Raw genomic sequence first — 19,786 nt, forward strand, 5'->3', positions numbered from 1 at the left:
GCTGAGCGCGGCTCCGGGCCGTTCGTCCCGCTCGCGGGAGCCGCCGGCCGGCGGGGAGCGGCGCTCGGGGCATGCCATCCGCTCGGCCCGATGTTCCACTGGGGCAAGTGGAAGAAGAGGATGGGAGCGAGCGCCTCCTCCTCCAAGAGACCCGTGTTCGACGAGCGGGAGGACGGTGAGCGCCGCGCCCGCACCTGTTGCGTCCCGCGGGGCTCGGCGGTTCGGGGCGGGTCCGCGGGGAGCGGCCGAGCGGGGCTCAGCGGGCCGGGAAAGTTCCGCGAGCGCGGGGCGCGGGGACGCGGCGTCGGAACGGGAGCGCGGGGACGGGCGGAGCCGCGGGAGGGAAAGTTGGAGCGAAGCGCGAGCTGCGCCGCGCGGTCCGGGGCTGCCGCGTTCGTGCGCGGAAGGGGCCGGGAAGCGCTGGCAGCCGTCCGTCGGGAGCGGGGAGCGGCCGGCGTGGCGTTACACGCCCTCGGTTGTCTGTATTCGTGCCGAAGCGTTGAGCTGCTTGTCAGAGTTCCGCGACTGACAGAGGGGTGCGCTGCGGTCTCAGCGGGGTGTGAAACAAAGCGGGCTTTGGAGGAAACGCCACGAGGTCCCGAGCTCCCCTGTTAAGTTTCCTAACGGCGTGCGGGAGGCCGGCCCCGTGGCTACCCCGCACATGCAGCCCCGGTGGCTTCGCTGCGTATTGTGCCGCATGCAAAAGTCTTTGGTCGTGGATGTGGGGCGTCAGCAGGAGCGGTGAGCGAGGCAAGTGACAGCATGTAAGTTGGGGACTTTGCTCCAGAATTCAGAAAGCACGGTGCTTTGAGCTGGCCTGTACACGCCCAGTGCAGACAAACGGAGCCCTGTGGGTGAATGACCACTGGCCAAAACCTGATGGCACTGATAACGGTGCTTCTAAGTAGCGCTCTGCGATCTTGGCCATGTGCAGTGACACTGCTCTCAGTGCTGCCTGCTTTCCTTCACTGCTCCGTGGCGTTGTTCGGCTGCGTGCCTATTTGCTGCACAGCATGGTTGCTATGGAGATCCCTTAAGACATTCCAATAACTTCCTGAGATAAAGAAGGCAGTTAATGCATTGGCTCTGTGTGTGACATTGTGCAGAATGACTACTAGTGCTGACGATTCAAGTAAAATAATAATAAAAAATATAACAAATGAGTAGGTTAGGACATGACATTTAACCTATGGTTTCCCGATGATACACATACAAGAGCCCAACTGCCCAGTGGCTGGTTCCTTTCACTTTTGGAAGGGTGTATGTAAAGAGGAGTTTAACGTTTATTCTAATGAGTAGTAACACAAGGTCCTGAGATTGCCCTCAGCTAAATCTGCCGACACGTGCCGGTTAAGGCACAGACATGCTTGGTGCTGCCTTGCCTGCCTGCCTCGGACAGGGCTCCGGGCTGGGTGCTGCACGCGAGGCAGGGCGTGCTGCGTTCCGTGGGCAGGGAGCTGCCTGCCCAGCCCTGGCCCCCTGCTGCTGCTCTGTGCCGTGCTGTGCTGCCGTGTGACTGCAGCCTGTGGTCACGGCCTGGTGAGTTCCAGTTAATTGTGGCACTGAGTGCTGCAGGTCCGTGACTCCCAGGGAAAACTCCGTCTGTCGGAGTTTGTAATTTGCTTCTCCTGTCCGCTCTCTCCAGCTCTGTCAGCATCGTGTCCTGTTCTCTGCAGGACATCTTGCTGTTTTTGCAGAGGTTGAGGCAGTGCTCGGTGCAGCTGTGCTCTCCCTTCATGCCACCCATCTGAGCACCTGGGGTGTGCAGCACCTGCACCAAGCAGGGTGGCACTGGCTAGCGGTGTCCTGCTCCTCACTGCCTGCGTTTTGGATGCTGTGCCCCGTGCTGCCCTGATGCAGCTGCTTCTGTTAGCACTGCTGGGGCTGATCCGAACCCCCTGGGGAGCAGCTCCCTGCCTCCTGCTGTCGCTCATGTTCCTGATGCTGTGCAGGACTGTAGCATGTGTTTTGCTGTTTCGTGTTTGCTGATAAAATCTTTGAAATATTTCTGAGGGTTTCAGAGCTGGGATGCAAGTGGTTGGAAAGCTGGCTGCGATAGCAGGGCGGCAGCATGCTTGGTGCTTGCTTCCTGAAGGCAGCAGTATGTGCAGAGATGGGTTCTGTCATCTTTGTGAGTATTGGCACCAGGTGCTTCCAGTACTTAGACAGCAGCTGATAGAAACGTGTCCATTTGCGTGTGTGCTGCCCAGGGAGGCGAGGTCATGGTGCCAGAAGTGTTGGGAGAGGCAGGTGATGCTCTGCTGCTGAGCAGAGAGGATTGGGTATAAAAGAGAAAAAAGCATAAAGGGAAAAAAAAAGTAAAAGGTCTAAAAAAAAAAAAAACAAGAAACAAAAAAAAAAAACAAAACCAACAAACCCAATCCTGTAGGGCTGAGCACTCCCAAAGCTGCTATGTGCTGCTGCTGAGGTGGGTTGTAGGAGGCCTGCACGTGTACGGTACGTGTGTAGGTCGTTGTCTGCACAAACTGTTTCACATCAGGAAGAATGGATCCTCTTCTGCAAGGATTTCGTAGGGTTTCTAATTTATAACCGTAAGAACCTTTAGAGCTCTTGTTACCTGGTCAAGGAGCTGGCTCACAGGAGCAGAGGTGGCATGGCCCGCGTGTGCATGCCGCTGCCTCTGTTCCCTCCTCCAGGCTCCCTTCACAGCAGAGGCACCCAGGTTTCCCTGCACGGTGTCCGCGTGTTTCAGTGTTTAAACGTTTTGTTTTTAATGCGGGCAGGAAATACTCTCTGTTGTTACTCTGGGAAAGGAACGCCCAAGTCCTTGGTTTGTTTATTGTTTGTTTGCTTTCTTTACCAAAGGGGGAAAACTGTTGTTGTGAAGCTAACAGGAATGCTTCAACCCAAGTGTTTTAGAGACTGCTTCCAGGTGAGCTGGGGCTCGGGAAGCGGAGCTGAGCAGTGGAAGTGTGAGGCAGGCTTAGCTGTGCTGCGGGGGTAGCACAGCACAGTGTGTGCCTCATACCCAAAGTGCGTGCAGGCCAGGGCTTCTCCCGAGTCAGCGGCTCCTGAAGCAGTGCCTGTATGCGTAAGGGGCAATATGCAAAGTCATCTGGTGCTCCCCACCGGGCTGTTCTTCCTTCAGCTTGTGCTGCGGTAGCTGATCCCTGGGCTTTCTGCCTACGTGGTGGCACCGTGTTACATTTCCAGCAGACCTATGGAGTGTTAATGTGGCAGCCTAATTATTTTTGTCGTGATCAGTGTTTGTCTCAGCGGTTGCATGCCAGCCCCGTGTCTGACTCCGTGCGAAGCGCTGTGACCTGACTGCCGGTCAGGGCTGCTCTCCTGGCTTCACTTTGCTTGTTCCAAAGCCTTGCTCAGGATGCCCGTTCCCAGCGGCTCAGCTCCGGCAGGCCGGAGGTATGCAGCACGGGGCTGGGTGATGTGACCGTGGGTGTTGTGTTTTCCCCTCTCGATGAGCAGAGCTCTTCGCTCAGGTAACTGCGGGAGCAGGCACCGACGGGGCGTTTGGGGGATGCTAGGCACTGCAGGCGGTAAATAGCGTCTGGCGGTCGCTGCTGCCGCCCTTCTCCACCCCGTGGGCGCCTGGAGCCCGCAGGCCTCTGCCGCGCGTCGCGGGCCGCCCTGTGCCGCTGCCCGCCGGGCCCGCGGAGCCCCGGGAGGCGGGAGGGCCCGCGGCTGCTGCCGGCAGCGCTCCGTCCCCATGGAAACGGGCGGCAAGTTGCGGAACTGGGGTAACGTGCTGAAAATCTTCTCGCTGTTCATTCCGACCGGTGTGCCGGCGGGCTGCGGGGCTGCGATCGGCCCCCCGGCACGGCGTGGCAGTGAGCGGCAGCAGGGCCCGGCGTGGGGCCGAGCTGGCGCCGGGGCTCCGCAGGGTCCTGCTCCCGGGCCGCCCTCTCCTTGCAGCTCGGGCCGTTTCAGAGGTGTGAGCTAGGCTGTGTCAGGTTGCCAGACCGCGCTGTTATTTCTCCTTCTGCTTCCTGCTTTCTGATCTAATGATGGTGTGTCCAGCTGAAAAGCAGTTACCAGACTGCTAGGCCAACTTGTCTGCAGCCTGACTCTTACGTGCCTGTGGGTTGGGAGCGCAGATGCATTTGCTGCTTCTTATTTAAAAACAAGAGGAATAAAGGCTTTCTGTATCAAAGTGGTAACTAAGTAAGTATCTGGAGGGGAGGAGGAGGGAGTGAGAATTGCAAGGAGGTGTCAGAAAAGCTGTGTTTAGTATTGTCATTTGTTTCTTTGTGTTCTTTTTATAAAGGATCTTTCTTCTTGCGGATTCATGGCTTTTTTTGGTGCATAGTTTACCCAGAGACAAGTTCTTGCCACGCGTTTGCTACTGCCTGACCTGCCTAGAGCAAAAAGGAGGCACTTTGCTCAGCCTGGCGATTTATGACTGCTCGGCAGTTGGTGTTGGTCAGCAGAGGGCCCAGAGCTTGGCCCGAGAGCTTGTATGGAGTTATCCTGGCTGCCCACAGGGCACCTCACAGGGCTGCTGCCTGCAGTAGGTGTGGATGTCATGGATGCCCTTGGCTGACTGCTGCTGTTCCCAGTGTGACAGTTGCACCCACAGCATCGCCCTCGTGTTTGTGGCCTTGCAGTGTTGGTGTCACTGATGTGGCCCGTGTCCACCTGAACGTGAGTGCACTGGCTGGCTTCTGACCAAGGTGGTGTTCCTGTCACTAGTGCAGTTAGAGCATCCTGCTGAATTTGGCTCCATCCTGACAGTATTTTTACTGTCAGGCCAGGATCCTTTTGTTGTCACATCCTTTCTCACATGGGATTGTCCCAGACATAGAGTCATAGGATGGCTTGTGTTGGATGGACCTTAAAGCCCACACAGTTCCAGCCCCTGCCATGGGTAGGAAAGACCCCCTCTAGATCACGTACCAGCTCACACTGCACAGGGCCCATCTGTGGCCTCAGGCACCCACAGCTCTGGGCAGCGGTGCCAGAGCCTTGCTGCCCTCACAGTGAAGAATGTCTCCTGAATATCTGATTTAAACTTACTGGATTTTTTTAGTTTAGAGCCATTACCCCTTGTCCAATCATGACGCTCCCTGATAGAGTGCCTCCCCTTTCCTTTAGGCTCCTTTAGGTACTGGAAGGACACCTTGTACTTGGCCATGATGCCCAGAGCCCCGTCCAGCCTGGCCTTGAGCATCTCATCTGGAGGAGGGGAGGAAAGATTATGCAGGGCCTTGGGGGCAGAAGAGTTTATGGGGAGTTTTGAGAGAGATGGTCAGGTGAAAACCAACCCTAAGGGCAGGTGAGGCTGCCTTCCTGAAGTCAGATAAGGAAAAGTTAACAAATCTGACTGCAGTTTGTGGGATGCTGGCTTTATCGGAATGGAAAAGGACAGATCAGAGAAAAGTAATCAAAAATACAGGTAGAATGTCAGATCAAATTAGTACTTCATCTGTTCTCTAAAGGTCACAATCACTACAATCTGTTTAAAGCAGACTGTTTGTGAACTGAGAATAGCACCTAAGAACATGCTTTTAGGGGCTTAAACACCGTATTTATCACATTAGAATAACAGAAATACAGAATCATTCAGGCTGGAAAAGCCCCCTGAGATCCCCAGACCACCTCCCCCCCCCCCCCATACCCACTGCCCACATCCCTGCATGCCACGTGCCCAGGGGTCTGAACCCCTCCAGGCATGGCACTCCCCACCCCTGGGCAGCCTGTTCTTGTTACCGGTGTGCTTACCTCAATCTGCTAGCGCTTCCACTGGTGCCTGCAGCTGAGTTTTCCAGGGGCTACAAGTGCAATTAAATGGAGTTGATCAGGAGCTATTGTGTGTAGTTCCAGGTAGCTCTGAGACCCGAGGCTGGCGGTTTTCAAATAGGAGAAAACACGTGGCAGGTGCCTGGCACATGGAGGTGCAGGTAGTATCAGACTGTGCTTGTAGCTGGCAGAACGTTAGTTTTTATAATTTAAAAAAACATAACCTTGGAAGTGAAAGGAGTTTGTTTGTGGTTTGATGCTTTTATCACATGGAACGAACTTCTGAAGTGATAAGCACTTTATAACTGTGTGTGGCTGGTTTAGTGCTCGCGTGATGGTGATCGGATATGGCCGTAGGGTGAGTGCCTTCCACAGTGTGCTCTGAGTCTGTGCACGCAGGGACACACACTGGGTATGTTTCCTTTTCAATGTCTGTTTCTTGTGGGAATGGTTTTACCACCTTGCCCCAGGACCCCTGGAGCAATGTACACATTAATCGTAGGTGATAACGACCTGCTGTGTGATGTGGCTGCAGGTCGTAGGGAGGTAGCAGGACCCGGGCAGTGCTGACAGAAGCGCGAATCCTGAGCACTCCTGTGCCTGTGTGCAGCAGCGAGCTGTGAGGGAGGAATGCTGATAGCTAACCTGTGCTTTGGCGTTCATCTCCTTCATAGAGGACGGGTGGCTTGCGAGCACCTTAGCATCTCCTAATAGGAGAAGATAAATGTGAGCATCCTCTTCTCCTGTCCCACTTTAATTCTTCAGGAATTAAATTGTTTTAGGTGACAGTTACAGAAAACTAAAACTGCTTAGGATGTGTGGGAACAGACGGCTCTGAGCAGTGCTAAGCAGTGAGATCTGACAGCACGAGAACGTTGATGTGCTGATTCACCTCCCTGTGGTTCTTCGGGGCTTTTCCCACACCTGGACCAGCGGGGGGATGCGGGCGCTGAGTGGTGCTCTGACTTCGCCGCCCGCCGGTCTGATTGCGCACTGAGTCCTTGCAGGCTGATGGTTCACCATCCTGTGTAATTAAGTTCAGCACCAGTTACTGATGTATTCACAGCTCAAATGACAGTTCTGAAGAAGCTGATCATTTGTGGTTCAAAAAATAACCCTGTTTGGCTCTGTGGGTGTCTCTGTGGGGCAGTTCGTGTGCTCCAAGTAGTTCTGGGTTAACCTGCAGCAGGCTCTTCCAGTGTCAGGAGAGCGCTTATTGCCCAGGGCTGGGTACAGCGTGGGGGGGACTGGAGAAGTGTGCTGAGCACCGGCAAGCAAAGCGGTAGGGGTAAGCATGTTGAATCACAATGCTGCTGCCTTGCTTTGGGTCTCCCACTACGTGGTCTGTACAAGGGAAAAACGCAGCTGTCTTTGCTCAGGAAAAAGTATTTCCATCTTTGTTCATTTCAGGTTCAGTCCCTGACCAAGCCCCTTCTCCCCACCCCGAAAACAGAACCCACAACCAAGCAAAATGCTGGGTTATGATGTGTGTCCTGTGAGAGGAGAAGGATTACGTGGTGGCATCAAAAGGCATCGTGTGTTTCAGGCATCCAGAGTCGGGGGGGGGGGGAGAAGGGAACAGCAGTATCTAGGAAAACATTGAATTAATGAGAAACTATTGTGGTATGTATGTGGGAACTTAGCACCCAAGACACTTCCTAGCGCTGGACTTCAGTGTTAGTGGTATAGACTGGTTATTTAGTGTGAGAGCATGGAGGAAATACTTAGAACCCCTTCCATGGTCATTTAAAGGATTCTGGTGTGTTTCTGATTCTAGTACCTGAATATACTGACAGAAGTGAAAGGCTTGGACTGAAGCTCTGGCTGCTGAGAGCAAGCCGTTCTCTGTAGGGTAGGGCAAGGTCTGGGCTGCACACGTGCTAGCTGCTGAAGGAATGGGGCTGGTTCTGTAAGCAGTGCGTGGGCTGGCCATTCATTGTGCAGGAGGCCATCGGGATCAGTCAGGTTCCTTCCAAATCTCTTTCCTGCTGACTGCTCAGGTAGAGCAGTACGTGTGCGCACCTCAGAGGTCTCCGGGTACCTCGTGAACGCATCTTTTCCTTGCAAATGGCTTTTCACTGCTACTACTATTTCTGTGCTATTTTAGCGTAGAAAAAGCACTTTCGAAGCATTGGATAGCAAGTGTGTTGCCGAGGTGTGACACTCCTTGGCAGTGCATGTTGCAAACACCCACAAGCCACTGCCATGACAACTGAGCAAAAATTAAATCTGCCCAAGCATATTGATGGCTGTGCAGTTGGTCTTCGTATGCTGCAAGCTGCTGTGGAAGCAGGGTTACCTCTTGGCTCGGGCTGTCAGTGGGCACATCTTTCTGCCATGCTGTCAGCATCTCATGCTATCTCACACTGGCAGTATGGTATTATATCTCATGTGAAAGACCTTTTTCTCTTTTTGGAACTGTGATATGAAGAATGCTAAGTGACCTTGTAAAACATATGTCGCGTAATCCATTAGAAAGATAACATGCCGCATGTTTTTCTGGAACCCCAGTTAATGGGAACCAGCAGGCAAGACTAGAAAGTAGGAAGTGCAGAAAATAATATACATTAGGCTTGGATTGTTTGCACTGTGGGAGAATGTGCTTTTTGCTCTACAGAAAATAAAGCTAAAGCCTGGTCCCAAGTAATTTGCACTTTAAAGGCTGAGTACTGCGTGTTGTAATGAAATGAATAATTCACAGGCTTTCAAGCAGCCCCAGTAACTTCATGTTCCAGACCTGGTTCTGGGCTTTCTCCAGGCTCCAGTGGACAGGGCCCCCAGCCAGGCTTCAGCCCCATACCTGCCCTGGCAGTGCCAGCAGTCCATCAGGTCCTGCCTGGCCTTGACCTTGGCTGTGTTTGTTTACTGTCGTACATCACTGCACCTTTAACCAGTAATGAGCACTTCCAAGGAAGACAGTGTTGGCTTGGGCTGTTGCTATGAGGTTGGATAATCTTTCTGAGTTCCCCAGCTGGGAAGTGGTGCCTGTTCAGAAATGAGGTCTGTGTTGTAGGAAGAGAGTAAAGCCCCTCCTTGCACGAAAGACGTGGAGGCCTTGGAGCATGTCCAGCGGCCAGGCGCTGGCACAGCTGCCCAGGGGTGGGGAGTCCCCATCCCTGGAAGTGTTCAGACCCGTGGGGGTGGGCTGGGCTCGGGGATCTGAGGGGTCTTTTCCAGCCTTCATTGTTCTGTGATTGTAGAACAGCACACAGTGCTCAGCAGCAGAGCTGGTGGCTGACCTGCTCCTGCAGCACATCGATGTGCTTGGCGTATCCCCAGCACCTGTGCACTGCCTGGCCGCCAGCAGCAGTCCTGGTGTGCTCTGTACAGCGGGGCAGGGTGTGGGGCAGGTGAGGATGTTGCTGTGTCAGTGCTGTGCAGCAGTCCCGTGGTAACTCCGTCACAACAGTAGGGCAGGGCACGTGTGTGTGCAGCTCGGACACGATGTGTGTGGCACAGTGCAAGCTCAGCGTGCCGGGGCACTGGCACTTGCTGTTCATTTTTGTTTGATTGGTTTTTATCACGTTAGATGCCAAAGTGAGAAAAACTGAGCAGGTGTCAAAACAAGCACCGTGGTGACAGGAGCAGAGCTGTGAACATGCATTAATCAAACCCTAAGAATCACAGAACTGTAGGGGCTGGAAGGGACCTCCAGAGATCGAGTCCAACCCCCTGCAAAGCAGGCTCCCTGCAGCAGGCTGCATGGGTAGGTGTCCAGAGAAGGAGATGGGCAGCCTGTTCCAGTGCTAATGCATGTTATTGGTGCATGGTGCATCTTTCTACATGACTTTCTCATACAGATATCAATGTGTGAAATTATTTAACAAACAGCAGGTTTCTTTTAACTGGGACAAATTGCTTCTGTTTGTCAAAATGCCAAGTAATAGCAACAAACAACTGAATTGTTGTTTACCCCTCCATAAAAGTTAAGTGGTAGTTTTAGCGCAGTGTTCCTTCTGGCCTTGGTTTAGTTTTTTTCAGCACTTGGTTCAGCATCTCTGAAGGTATTCCCCCTTCTCCCTTCAGGCTGCTGCCCTCTCCCTTCCTGCTGTGTGGTGGGTTTCCATTCCTCGTGTGCTCTCACTGGGGCTGCAGGAGGGTTTTACTTCTCTGCAGCCCGCTGCGGTGGGACGTGGCAGGCTGTGCCCGTGGGGCTGGCCCAGCGAGAAGTGCTGGCAGCGGGCTGGCCTCGCTCTGGCTGGCAGGCGACGGGCAATCTTTCCCTCTCTCTTATTTTTGAAATCTTTTCCATGAGATGTTGTCTTTTGAGCATTGGTACATGGCAGCATTCAAGAGAATTTCTTACCACGGGAATAAGATGTCTGCTTTCCCCGGAGGAGCTAAGCTGTGTAAGTGATTCTGTTTGTCCCGGCCATTTTCTGTGGGTCTGGGTCTGTTTTCCCGTTGTTGAGTGTAGGTGGGTCCTGAGCAGCAGATGCTGCCCACCGCTCTGCCCATGCAGCCCCAGCCTGGAGGCTCTGCTCTGTTCCCTGTGGTGCAGCGCAGGCTGTGGCTGTGTGGATCTCTGCGGGGCACCAGCCCTGCCCCATCGTGTGCGCCGTCCTGAGTGCTCATGAGTTTCTTGAGGCCGTGCCTTTTCTTCCTTTCCAGATTTACCTAATTGCAAGCATGTGTGACTGACAAATGCTAATTTATACTGCCTTGATACTGACTTTTCTTCCTTTGCAAAAAAGAAAGGAATCGCCAGAGTTCTGTGAGATAGCTGACACGTGTACGAGGTGACGTGGAGATGTGGGGCAGGGCATGGGAGCACGTGGCAGATATGGGGAATCGTAGGGAGGATGAAAAATCCACCCCTGATGAGTGCTCTTGTTGTGGCCGTACTTGTGCTGCCCAGCAGGGTCCGGCACGGCAGCCATGCAGCACGGGGCAGTTCTTTCTCCTTTCCAAACCACGGCAGGCCCTGGCACTGCTGGCCTCTGCTGTGCGTCTTCTCCAGCTGAATTTGTGAGAATGCTGTGGGCCGCGATTCCCGCAGCGCTGAGACACCGCTGACGGAGAGCGTGCTGGTTGCTCCCTGCTGGAAGTATTTTGGGAGCGCGTGTCTGCTGCTCATCACTTCCAGGACAAAGATAGGACTGTGTTCCTAAAATAGCACTGCGGGGCCACGTGTGCACTGCGGGCTGCACTGGTGCTTCTACTGAGGAGGAAAATCCGGAGTTTGTTTTCGAGTTATCATAATTGTGTTGACAGTGCTGTCGCGTGGAATGCTATCTTAACTGGGTAATGTATAAATTAGCTGCAAGTACAATGTATATGCAGATACCACACGCTGCTCACATCACAATGTAAGTAAATAAAGAACTCGTCAGCTTTTTAAAGTGCACATGCGTGTAATTGCCTGCCTGTTGAGGCAGCCGGGCCTGTAGTTGCTGCGTGCTCCCTTCCAGAGCTGTCCATCGGGTGAGCCCGCGTGGGATCGCAGCACGGCACTGCCGAGGGGGCCGGCACTGGGGGTCCCATGGTGTGCACACATTTAGAACATCATCACAGGCATTGAGTGCATCTCTGTGGTACTCGTCTGTCTGGCTGCCAAGAAATGAACAGAAGGGAACAGCTCCAGCTCTTTTTCATGGAAGTGTGTTTTCTTTTTGTTTTCTTAGTAAAATTTTCTTCATGGTACTTGAGTGGAATGAAATGCTATCACAGAAAGCTGCTGCAGAAACCACTCTTAAATCTGTAATTATGATATGTGCAGCATTATTAGAGCTACAGTAAATAAAAAAAAAAAAACACAAGAAAGCTGCATTTTGATGAGCGTGTCTCCCATTGCAGTTCTTGTGGATAAACTGTTTCTTAGGGACCCACAGATGATGAGTGATGATATCAACGTGTATCTGTGAGCTGCGCCACTACAGAGTTGGTGTGTGTTCACCTTCACACGCAGGGGAAGTGTTCGGTGCACCTAACCCTGTGGATTTGGTGGTGCCATGGAGATGTACAGCCCCATCTGTCCGTGTACAGACAGTGCCTTTTTTCTTTTCTTCCCCAGTGTTCTGGTGGTCATTACCAGCCACAGTGCAATGGACATGAAAGACAGTGTTGTTCTTCCTTACGCTGTGGCAAGTAGTAAAAGCCGTTGGTTGAAAACCCAGCTCTTAGGGCCATTACCCACTGTCCCCACAGGAAACTTAATCATTACTGAAGTATATAGAAAAAGCAAAGATAAACCATAAAGCTTAGACTCAATGATGCTGAATAGTGAAGGAGGTTCTGTCCAAAAACCATTCTGTCAATCTCTGACCTCGTCAGGATTCTTCTGTAATTACGAACAAACAAAAAACCCCAACTCCCACCCTCCCCCAAATGCTGAATTCTTTCTCAGCTCTTCTTAAGTCTTCACTTGAAACCCAAATGCTCTATGTCCAAATCAGAAGAGATGCAAAGGGTGAAGGAAGGAGGGAATTCTGGTTGGAAGACCTGAGAGGCGGCTGAACAGCCAGGTGCAGAGTTACTGGTAGAGCTGCATTACGGTGCTGGGGTAGGAGCCTGCAGTGCCGTCAGAGATGGCTCTTCGATGAGAGACAGTTCCTGCAGGAGAGGAGATGCAGTGAAGCAAACGTGATGGAGTGCGAGCAATGGGTGGTGTGTGGTGGAAGGGATTGGAAGGAGGTGTGCAGCAGGAGCCCTTTGCAGCTCGTGGCTCCCTGCTCCTGTGCTGGCCGGGCTCAGGGCTGCAGCACACGCTGGCAGTGCGGCTGGGGGCACAGGGCGGCACAGCTCTCTGGGCTCCTCAGTTTGAGAGATGGAAAGAGCCAGAACGCGCTGTGATAAATGTCCTAGCACGAGGCTGTCGGAGGGGGTGGGATCCCGTGGCACAAACAGCCCCGGGGCTCTGTATCATGAATGTACAAGGTCTTGGCACACAGGATCAATCACGCACCAGTCGCTGCCGCGAGCCTAACAATTTTTTCACAATACCTCTGCGTTTGTTTCTGCATAAAACATGAAGTGAACCAACAAGTGGGCAGTTTCTTTTCTTTTTTCTGTGAGCGGTCTTTGTTGCCTCCTGTGGGTACGCACAAAACGTTTGCGAGGACTTCAATTACCCGTGGTGGCTGGGTTTCATGTGACTCACTTTTTCTTGGGAAAGCATTGAATATAATATAATATTGAAAACTTTTAATTAATGTTTAAAATCTTCCGAGTGTGGTGTTGGAGCCTTTCCACGCGGTGCAGTGGTAGCAGCAGCAATGCTTTGCCTAACTTTGAATACCCGTGTGAGCCCCGATCTTCTAATACAAAAACATCTTTTTTTTTTTTTTTTCCTTCCCGAAAGGGCTCCGTCTCTCAAAGATGCATTTGTATAATAGCATATCAGGAGCTGGAGCGCTGTTAGAGTATTACAAATTGCACTGGGTTTCCTGTTAGCGGCTGGTGCGTCTCCGCAATTACCCTGCGTGCTCCTCGTCCTCTGCGAGTCCGGAACGGCCGGGAGCGCGGGGCCGCGGGCGCTGTCCGTGGTGCTGCACCGCCGCGCCCTGCTGCAGCAGCGCTCCGTCCTGACTCTTCCCGTTCTGTAACGAGCTGCCAAAACGTTATTTTCTTATTTTTCGCAACCAAATAACACCATTTCTAACTTCCTGTTCAACTCTTGCACTGGATTAGTCTTCTGAAGCGTCTGGTAAGCATCCCAGTTCCGCGAGCAGCCTTAGAGCAGCTGAGGAGAGGTGCCATGCAGCGTAATGCAGCAGGGGAGGAATCTCTCTGCCCTCGTTTGTTTCTTGGAGAAATGGCATGGTTGCTGTTGCACTCTTGGCCTGTCAGCGTGTCAGCGGTAATACAACCCGACAGTGCTGTAAGCACACGGCTGGGGACTCTGCCCCCGTCTCAGGGCACTGATTTCCACAGGTTTAGTATTGCTATATACAGGAATAGTCTGTTGTTTCTAAATTTACTCTGTTAATGTCATAGAGCATAAAGAAACTATAGCAAAAAATAAGCTGACATTTACAGCAGGCAGTGATAGAGGGAACAGACCAGTTGTTGCTGCTGTATTGTTCGCACTGAGCAGTCTTTGAGTGTTTGTTCCTGTTTCTGGTTTAATTACTCAAGCACAGAATGTCATCTGCATAGCTGGCTTTTTCCACTTCAGGCATCACTCCTGTGTATGTTACGCTGATGACTCTGATTTCAAGCAAAATCCTGACATTGTCAACACTTCTGAAGAAGCAAAAAGGGGAAAGAAGAGGAAACCAAGTTTACCATCACTGTGGGGCTGGACCATTGGTGGTGCCTCGCAGCAGAGATCAGCGCTGGGCTGTGTGGTTCTGTGGGGGTAGGATGGGCAGGCAGATGGACAGGATAATCACTAAACTTAGAGTCGCTTATGTAGACTTAATTATAGGAACAACTGAAAGTGTCTTTGTTGGGTTTGGTGCTGGAGAAGCGCAGACCTGCTGGCTCAATGAGGATCGGTCTTTAATTAAACTATTCTGTAGTTGGAGGGTAGAGAAAATCATTAAGAGGCACTCTGGTGAGGCTGCTGGGGTGATGTTAATTATTGATGGTTAATTAAAAAGCAAGTAAGAGGAAATTTCTTTCAGAGACTTGAGCGAGGGCTTGGGGTTGCCTGTCCTCTTGTTCTGTTTTCTCATTACAACCACACTCTGGCTCCATTCTGGATCTTTTGTAGAAGATGCAATGCAGGTGCTGTAAGTGCTGCTTCCTTAGAACACAGAGGCTGGTGCTGCGCTCTCAGTACAGAACCAGTCCGCCGCTCATCAGCCAGCCCTGCAGCCCGTGTCTGTATTTCTTTTTTTTGCCACACCGCTTCACTTAAAATCCATCATCCAACACGTTCATTTTCTGTTTCTGCTGCAAATTTGCCTCGGTAAATGAGCAAAATAAGTGTTGCTTATTTGTTTTGACAATTAGAGTACGATTTTAATTACAGTCCTTCCTCATATACTGCTGAATGTTATGTGGTGTGTTTGGCATAAACAAAGATGTTCTGCTAAAGTGAGGTGCAGTTACTGGAGTTATGCTATCGAGCTGAAGCCTAGTCACTAAAACTCAAGTTAAAATATGGTGAACTTCCAGCTTCTCTGTTTTTACGTTCATTTTTGCAGCCTGAATGCAAGGAAACAACATAGGTAATGCACAGAGCAGTCAATGAGAACGACTCCGTGAACCCTTGGGAAGTGAGCTAAGAAAACAGAAAATAAGGGGAAAAAATGTTTGTCTTCATTTATTTTGAGTCAGAAACTTCAGGTATTATAACACATTAACGCTCACAGTGAGCTCTTTGTTCAAAGCAGTGGGTATGGTCGGTTGTCGCTCACCAGGAAAACGGCCTGAATTGCCTGATTTGCCTGATTTTCCTGTTGATCACGTACTGCCTCTGAAGGATCTATTGTAACGTCTAAGCCTATTGTGCCAACACGAAAGCAGCTGTAACGCTGTGGTGCAGTGGTAAATTGGCAGTGACTTTGCATTTCATAGTTAGTTAACAGCTAATAGCTTAGAATGCACGTGACTTTCCGTGTATCACTAAAGCGTGCCTCACGTGTTTGACACACTGTTAATTAAGAATAGGATTTTCCAAAGCTCTCAGTGACAGTTTCCATTGTGCCTCACCCAGTTGCCTGATGGGCCATTGACGTAGATGGGAGCACATTAAGGCAGCGGTTTGATTTTTACTTGTTATTTATTTTTTTCCTGAAAAATGCTTTGGGACTCCGTGGTGATGAAGAGGCTCTTCATAGCGCAGTGACCGCAGTTTGAATGCCCCGGGTTTGTGGGGGCAACCCCGTTCCCAGAGTGGGGCAGGTTGCTGCCCACAGCGTCTTAGCTGGGGCTGGATGTGCTCGGAGCCATCTGTGTTCCATCCGCTCACGGTGAAGGTCGTGTCCTCAGTTATTCCTCCACAGAAAACACTTTGAGGAGGTAATTTGAGAGAGAAACTATTTCTAGAGATTCGTGTTGAGTAACAGTCTTTAATTAAATAGGTGTCTGTTACTTAATGGCAGTTAGAGAAAAGCGCTGCTTCCGAAAGAAGCAAATCTCTGACTTCATAAAAACAATTTACTTTGCAAACTAGTAAGATAGAAGTAGCTTATTCTCCTCCAGTACAAAAGCCGAAAAGAAATTAACATCTGTCTTAAGAGGAATTTACTGTTGGAAGTGCAAAACGTTCACCTGGGCTTCCTGCAGACATTCTGCTGTTCATTGGTTGCAGTCGCAGAGCAGACTGTAGCATTTTGCTCTCAGCCTGATCTGGAGCTGACTATTTAGTCTTTTTTTTGGACTTAATAATGCCGTTCTTTTCTGGTTTTGATATTCTTTTCCTTATAATTCAGAAGTTTTTTACACTTTTCCTATCAATCTTGATACCAGCTACTTAGAAAGAGTGCATTCCCCAGAACGGGGAGGTCAGAGCGCTAGTGGGAGGGCACCCAGCCTAGGAGGGAAGGAGTGTGGCCGCTGTGCTGGCCCTGTCTCTTGCAGTGGCAGCCCTCAGGTGGGCTGGTGTGCACAGCATGCACAGCCCTGGGAGCGGTGGGCACGCATTACTGCGCAGCTCCTTGTGGCTCATCCCTCATGCTACTTACCTTCAGGTTTAGAGTTTGGTTAGGCAACAGAGAAGAGGAAAATGGACCTACTGGTTTAGAATCAAATTAGTGTTTTTGCAATTTCCCTTGCGTCTTCAGGGTATTTTTATCATCTACCTCATTCTAACAGCCTTGCCTGAGTCATCTCTTGCCTAGTTTAGATTTATGCTCCTTTCTGTGCCTATTCCCTGCAGGGCCTGATTCTACCGAGTACAGCCTGGTGCTGGCCTCGCTGAGGCTGTCCGAGGCTTCTGTTATTAAGTTATGTGGTACTGGCAGGCTGTTGTGAGCATTGATGTGGTTTATTTAGCAGCCTTCTGAATTAGCGAGTGTCCATAATGCAGCAATTCATAATTTATCATAAAGGTAACAGATTAGGTTTCAATTTAATTATTGCTTGTTTTTGTAGTTGTGAGGTTTATGTAGCGAAACACAGAGGGGAAAAGCAGCCCTTCCCAGCCTGCGGGCCCTTCTTTGAGCAGTGAGGGGGGTGAACCTTTCGGTGGTGCTGCTCCCAGGAGCAGACGGCTTTGCTCCAGGGGGGTTGGTTGGCAGGATCACGTTTGTGCTTTCCAGTCAATAGCAAGACTATTAGGAGAGTTGCCTCGTTGATGTTTAAGATGTGCTGTCGTTTTCTGTGCTCCTGCCACACTTGATTTCCTTACTTAACGAACAAAAAAAAATTCTGCGTGGGGACAATGGACAGCTGTACTGCTCATATTATTCCAAATGGTGAATATCATATTTATGATAGAATGATCCAAATATGAGCCATCTGCTATTAAGATGTTCACTTCATAGAGAACATTTCCTTATCTCTCATGTAACATTCACTTGAAGAGCTGAGGTTTCTTAAGGATGTTTTAATTTCTTTGTAGAAAGGATGCTCTGAGAAATTCCACCAAATCATCCATTTCTTGCTCCCGAAATGTTGCTGAGGAGTTGCCAAAACATTTCAGTAGTAATGAACTCTGGCTCGACCTCGTACAGAGCTGTGTGTGCCATGGGCTCTGTGTGGCTCCCAGGCCAGCAGGCAGCTCAGCATAGGGGCAGCTTCACCCAGCTCTGCTACAATTACAGGCAGAACCCCCGGGTGTGCTGGCCCTGGGCACAGCAAGGCACTGCTGGGTTCTGCTGGGCTTGGTGGCTTTGTGATGCTGAGGTGGCCGTGGGGAGAGCCTGTGCCTCATCCTGCCCTGCAGTTTGTGTGGAACTGCAGTTGCTTGGGCTGAGATCCTTGTGCTGGACGGAGCTCTTGGCTGGTGACCTGATTAGATCTGCTGGGGCAAAAGCCTCTAAGAAGTGAATTTGTTGCTAGAGGACCTGGCAGCATCCAGTTTTGCATTGCAGTGTAAGGGGAGCAGAGTCAGGAGTAATCAGGAGAAATCTAGAGGTAATCCAGAGATAAAGGTCCAGCCTTTTCTCTTTGGGAGCATTAAGTGTTTTGTGATTGATTGCAGGGGAAGCAGCGCTGGAGTCTGAAATGAAAGGAAGTTGTGGAAGATGCAGTAGGTCAAAGGTGGGATGTGTTAAAGGATCGGTGAGCTGAGAGCTGCCAAGAATAGAGTGTGCCAGAGAAAAGTGAAGTGTGAAGTGGTTTGAAGGGATGCTTGGGTAGGGGTCACATCTCCAGTGATGACAGTAGCAGCAGAGCTTGGGGCAGACAAATTGGCTTTTGGACAATATTCTGCAATCCTATGAAATTTCCTACAGGGAGAACACCTGTGTGTAGCTGGGAACCTGTTTAAAATCTGGCTTTTCCATCTTTAGAGCTTGCCTAGGACACCTGCAAAGGAAGTGGATTTCTTGGTGATGTACTTAATCTTCCAGTGCTTCAGCAAAGTCTCATTTTTCCTCTGAGCATAACGCTGACCTGCTGTGGGGACAGGGGTCGTGCCCACACACATTGCTGAGCTGGGAGGAGAGAGATGGGACCGGCTGTGTTCCAGACCCTGGCTTGCTCCATAGCCCTGGTTGAGTTCATCTCCATTTCACTGTATTTTGACTCAGGACATCCTTTTCTCCTGCTGATTAGCCCACCATCTTTCAGTGCAGGGGTTGTTTCTCACTGTATTTGTAAAATCTGTAGCTTAACAGGAAACTTACCTGATTTTGAAACTGTGATACTCTGATATCTGAGTAATAGTGATTTGGTGACATAGATTTATGGCATTTTTTGTGCATGCATTCATTCATGGACTACCCTGTTTTTTCCTGTTTTCCTGTTTAATGTATATCACACTTCTGTTTGACTGTTCTTGAGGTGATGCTGACCAAAGCTCTTGAATTAAGTTGTTACTGATACATATGTCCCTTTGCATCCCCAGATCTTCCATTACGCTCAATCCCAGGTGTCATTTTCGGTGTGCCCCCTTTGGCCTCAGATAGGGATGTAGCCAGCCACCCTCACTGCCCTGTGGTTTGTCAGCATTGGCAGTGCTGGATGTGGTCCCCCTCCTCCCCAAAGGCCTGCGTGTGCCACAGCTCTGCTCATGGCAGATGTGGCTGGGGCTGTGCCGATGCTCCCAGGAAACGCTTTTGCTGACGTGCATCCCATGAGTCCCTGAGCTGACGGGAGGATGCTGCAGGATGCTGGCCCCTGCAGGGCAGCTGGCTCGTGGTGGCACTTGCTCACCGGGTTTCCATGGCAGTGCAGCTCTGCCAGCAGGGGTGTGGGTGCCAGGGACAGAATCCTGCAGCACGAGGTGCTGGCTGGCGAACAGGGCTGTCCTGTGAGCCTGCAGAGTAGGGATTGCGTCCCAGTAGCTGCTGGGGGCAGTTCCCCTGCACTGCATGTTCCTTACCTTCCTGCCAGGCTGGTTCCCATAATGTCATCTGCATTTTGCTGTGTATCCCTTCTGTGCTTACTTCATTTCCTTTACTAAAGAGCATTTTTCATCCCTTTGGTGAGGTTTTGTTTGTCCCATCCACCTGTTCTCCCTACCCAGCCAGTCCCGCTCTGTGCAATGAGCTCCCAGATGGGAGCTGAATGCTCCGAGCTCAGGGCACTGCTCAGGGCCCGCAGCACTCCTGCTCCCTGTCTCTTGCTTTATTTGTGTTTTTCAAGAAGGCCACGTGTGCTCGGTGGTAATCACAGGCTTTCAGTGCTTCGCAAATGGAAGGGAGCTGAAGGCTTGCTTCCCGAAATAGAAGACGTCAGCAGATATTGTGTGGTTTGGGAGCACATCTTTTATGCAGGCGTCAAGGTACACACAATGTGTGTGATTTTTATTTTTGTTAAAGCAAAAAATCTGACTTATACCAATGTAGATAATTTACCCTTGTCACTGGTTCCTCTCGTGAAATTGCGGAGATGCTGCCTGTGTCCGTGCGTTCTGCCTCTCAGTTTCGCTGCCAGCCGACGCTTGGCAGCAGGTGTGGATGAAGATGGCAGGAGCTGGAGGCCCGGTACCTGGGAGGCCCGGTACCTGGGAGGCCCGGTACCTGGGAGGCCCGGTACCTGGGAGGCCCGGTACCTGGGAGGCCCGGTACCT

General features: G+C 51.1%; 1 protein-coding gene across 3 annotated transcripts in view; it reads left to right on the top strand.

Moving 5' to 3' along the window:
* The window catches only part of STK32C (serine/threonine kinase 32C), a 69,018-nt gene continuing 49,284 nt past the window's right edge, over window positions 53-19,786 (top strand). For 2 of the 3 annotated variants that reach the window (XR_002439385.1, XM_021398892.1), the window contains exon 1: window positions 91-175. Coding sequence is in view for 1 of the 3 variants with exons in the window: in XM_021398892.1 (XP_021254567.1) it covers window positions 91-175 (85 nt within the window). In the remaining 2 variants the exon portion in view is untranslated. Of the gene's footprint in view, window positions 176-19,786 lie in introns of all 3 variants that reach the window. The other variant, XR_002439386.1, reaches the window with a different exon arrangement.

This window comes from Numida meleagris, chromosome 5 (genome assembly GCF_002078875.1).
Source record: "Numida meleagris isolate 19003 breed g44 Domestic line chromosome 5, NumMel1.0, whole genome shotgun sequence".
Lineage (NCBI taxonomy): Eukaryota > Metazoa > Chordata > Aves > Galliformes > Numididae > Numida > Numida meleagris.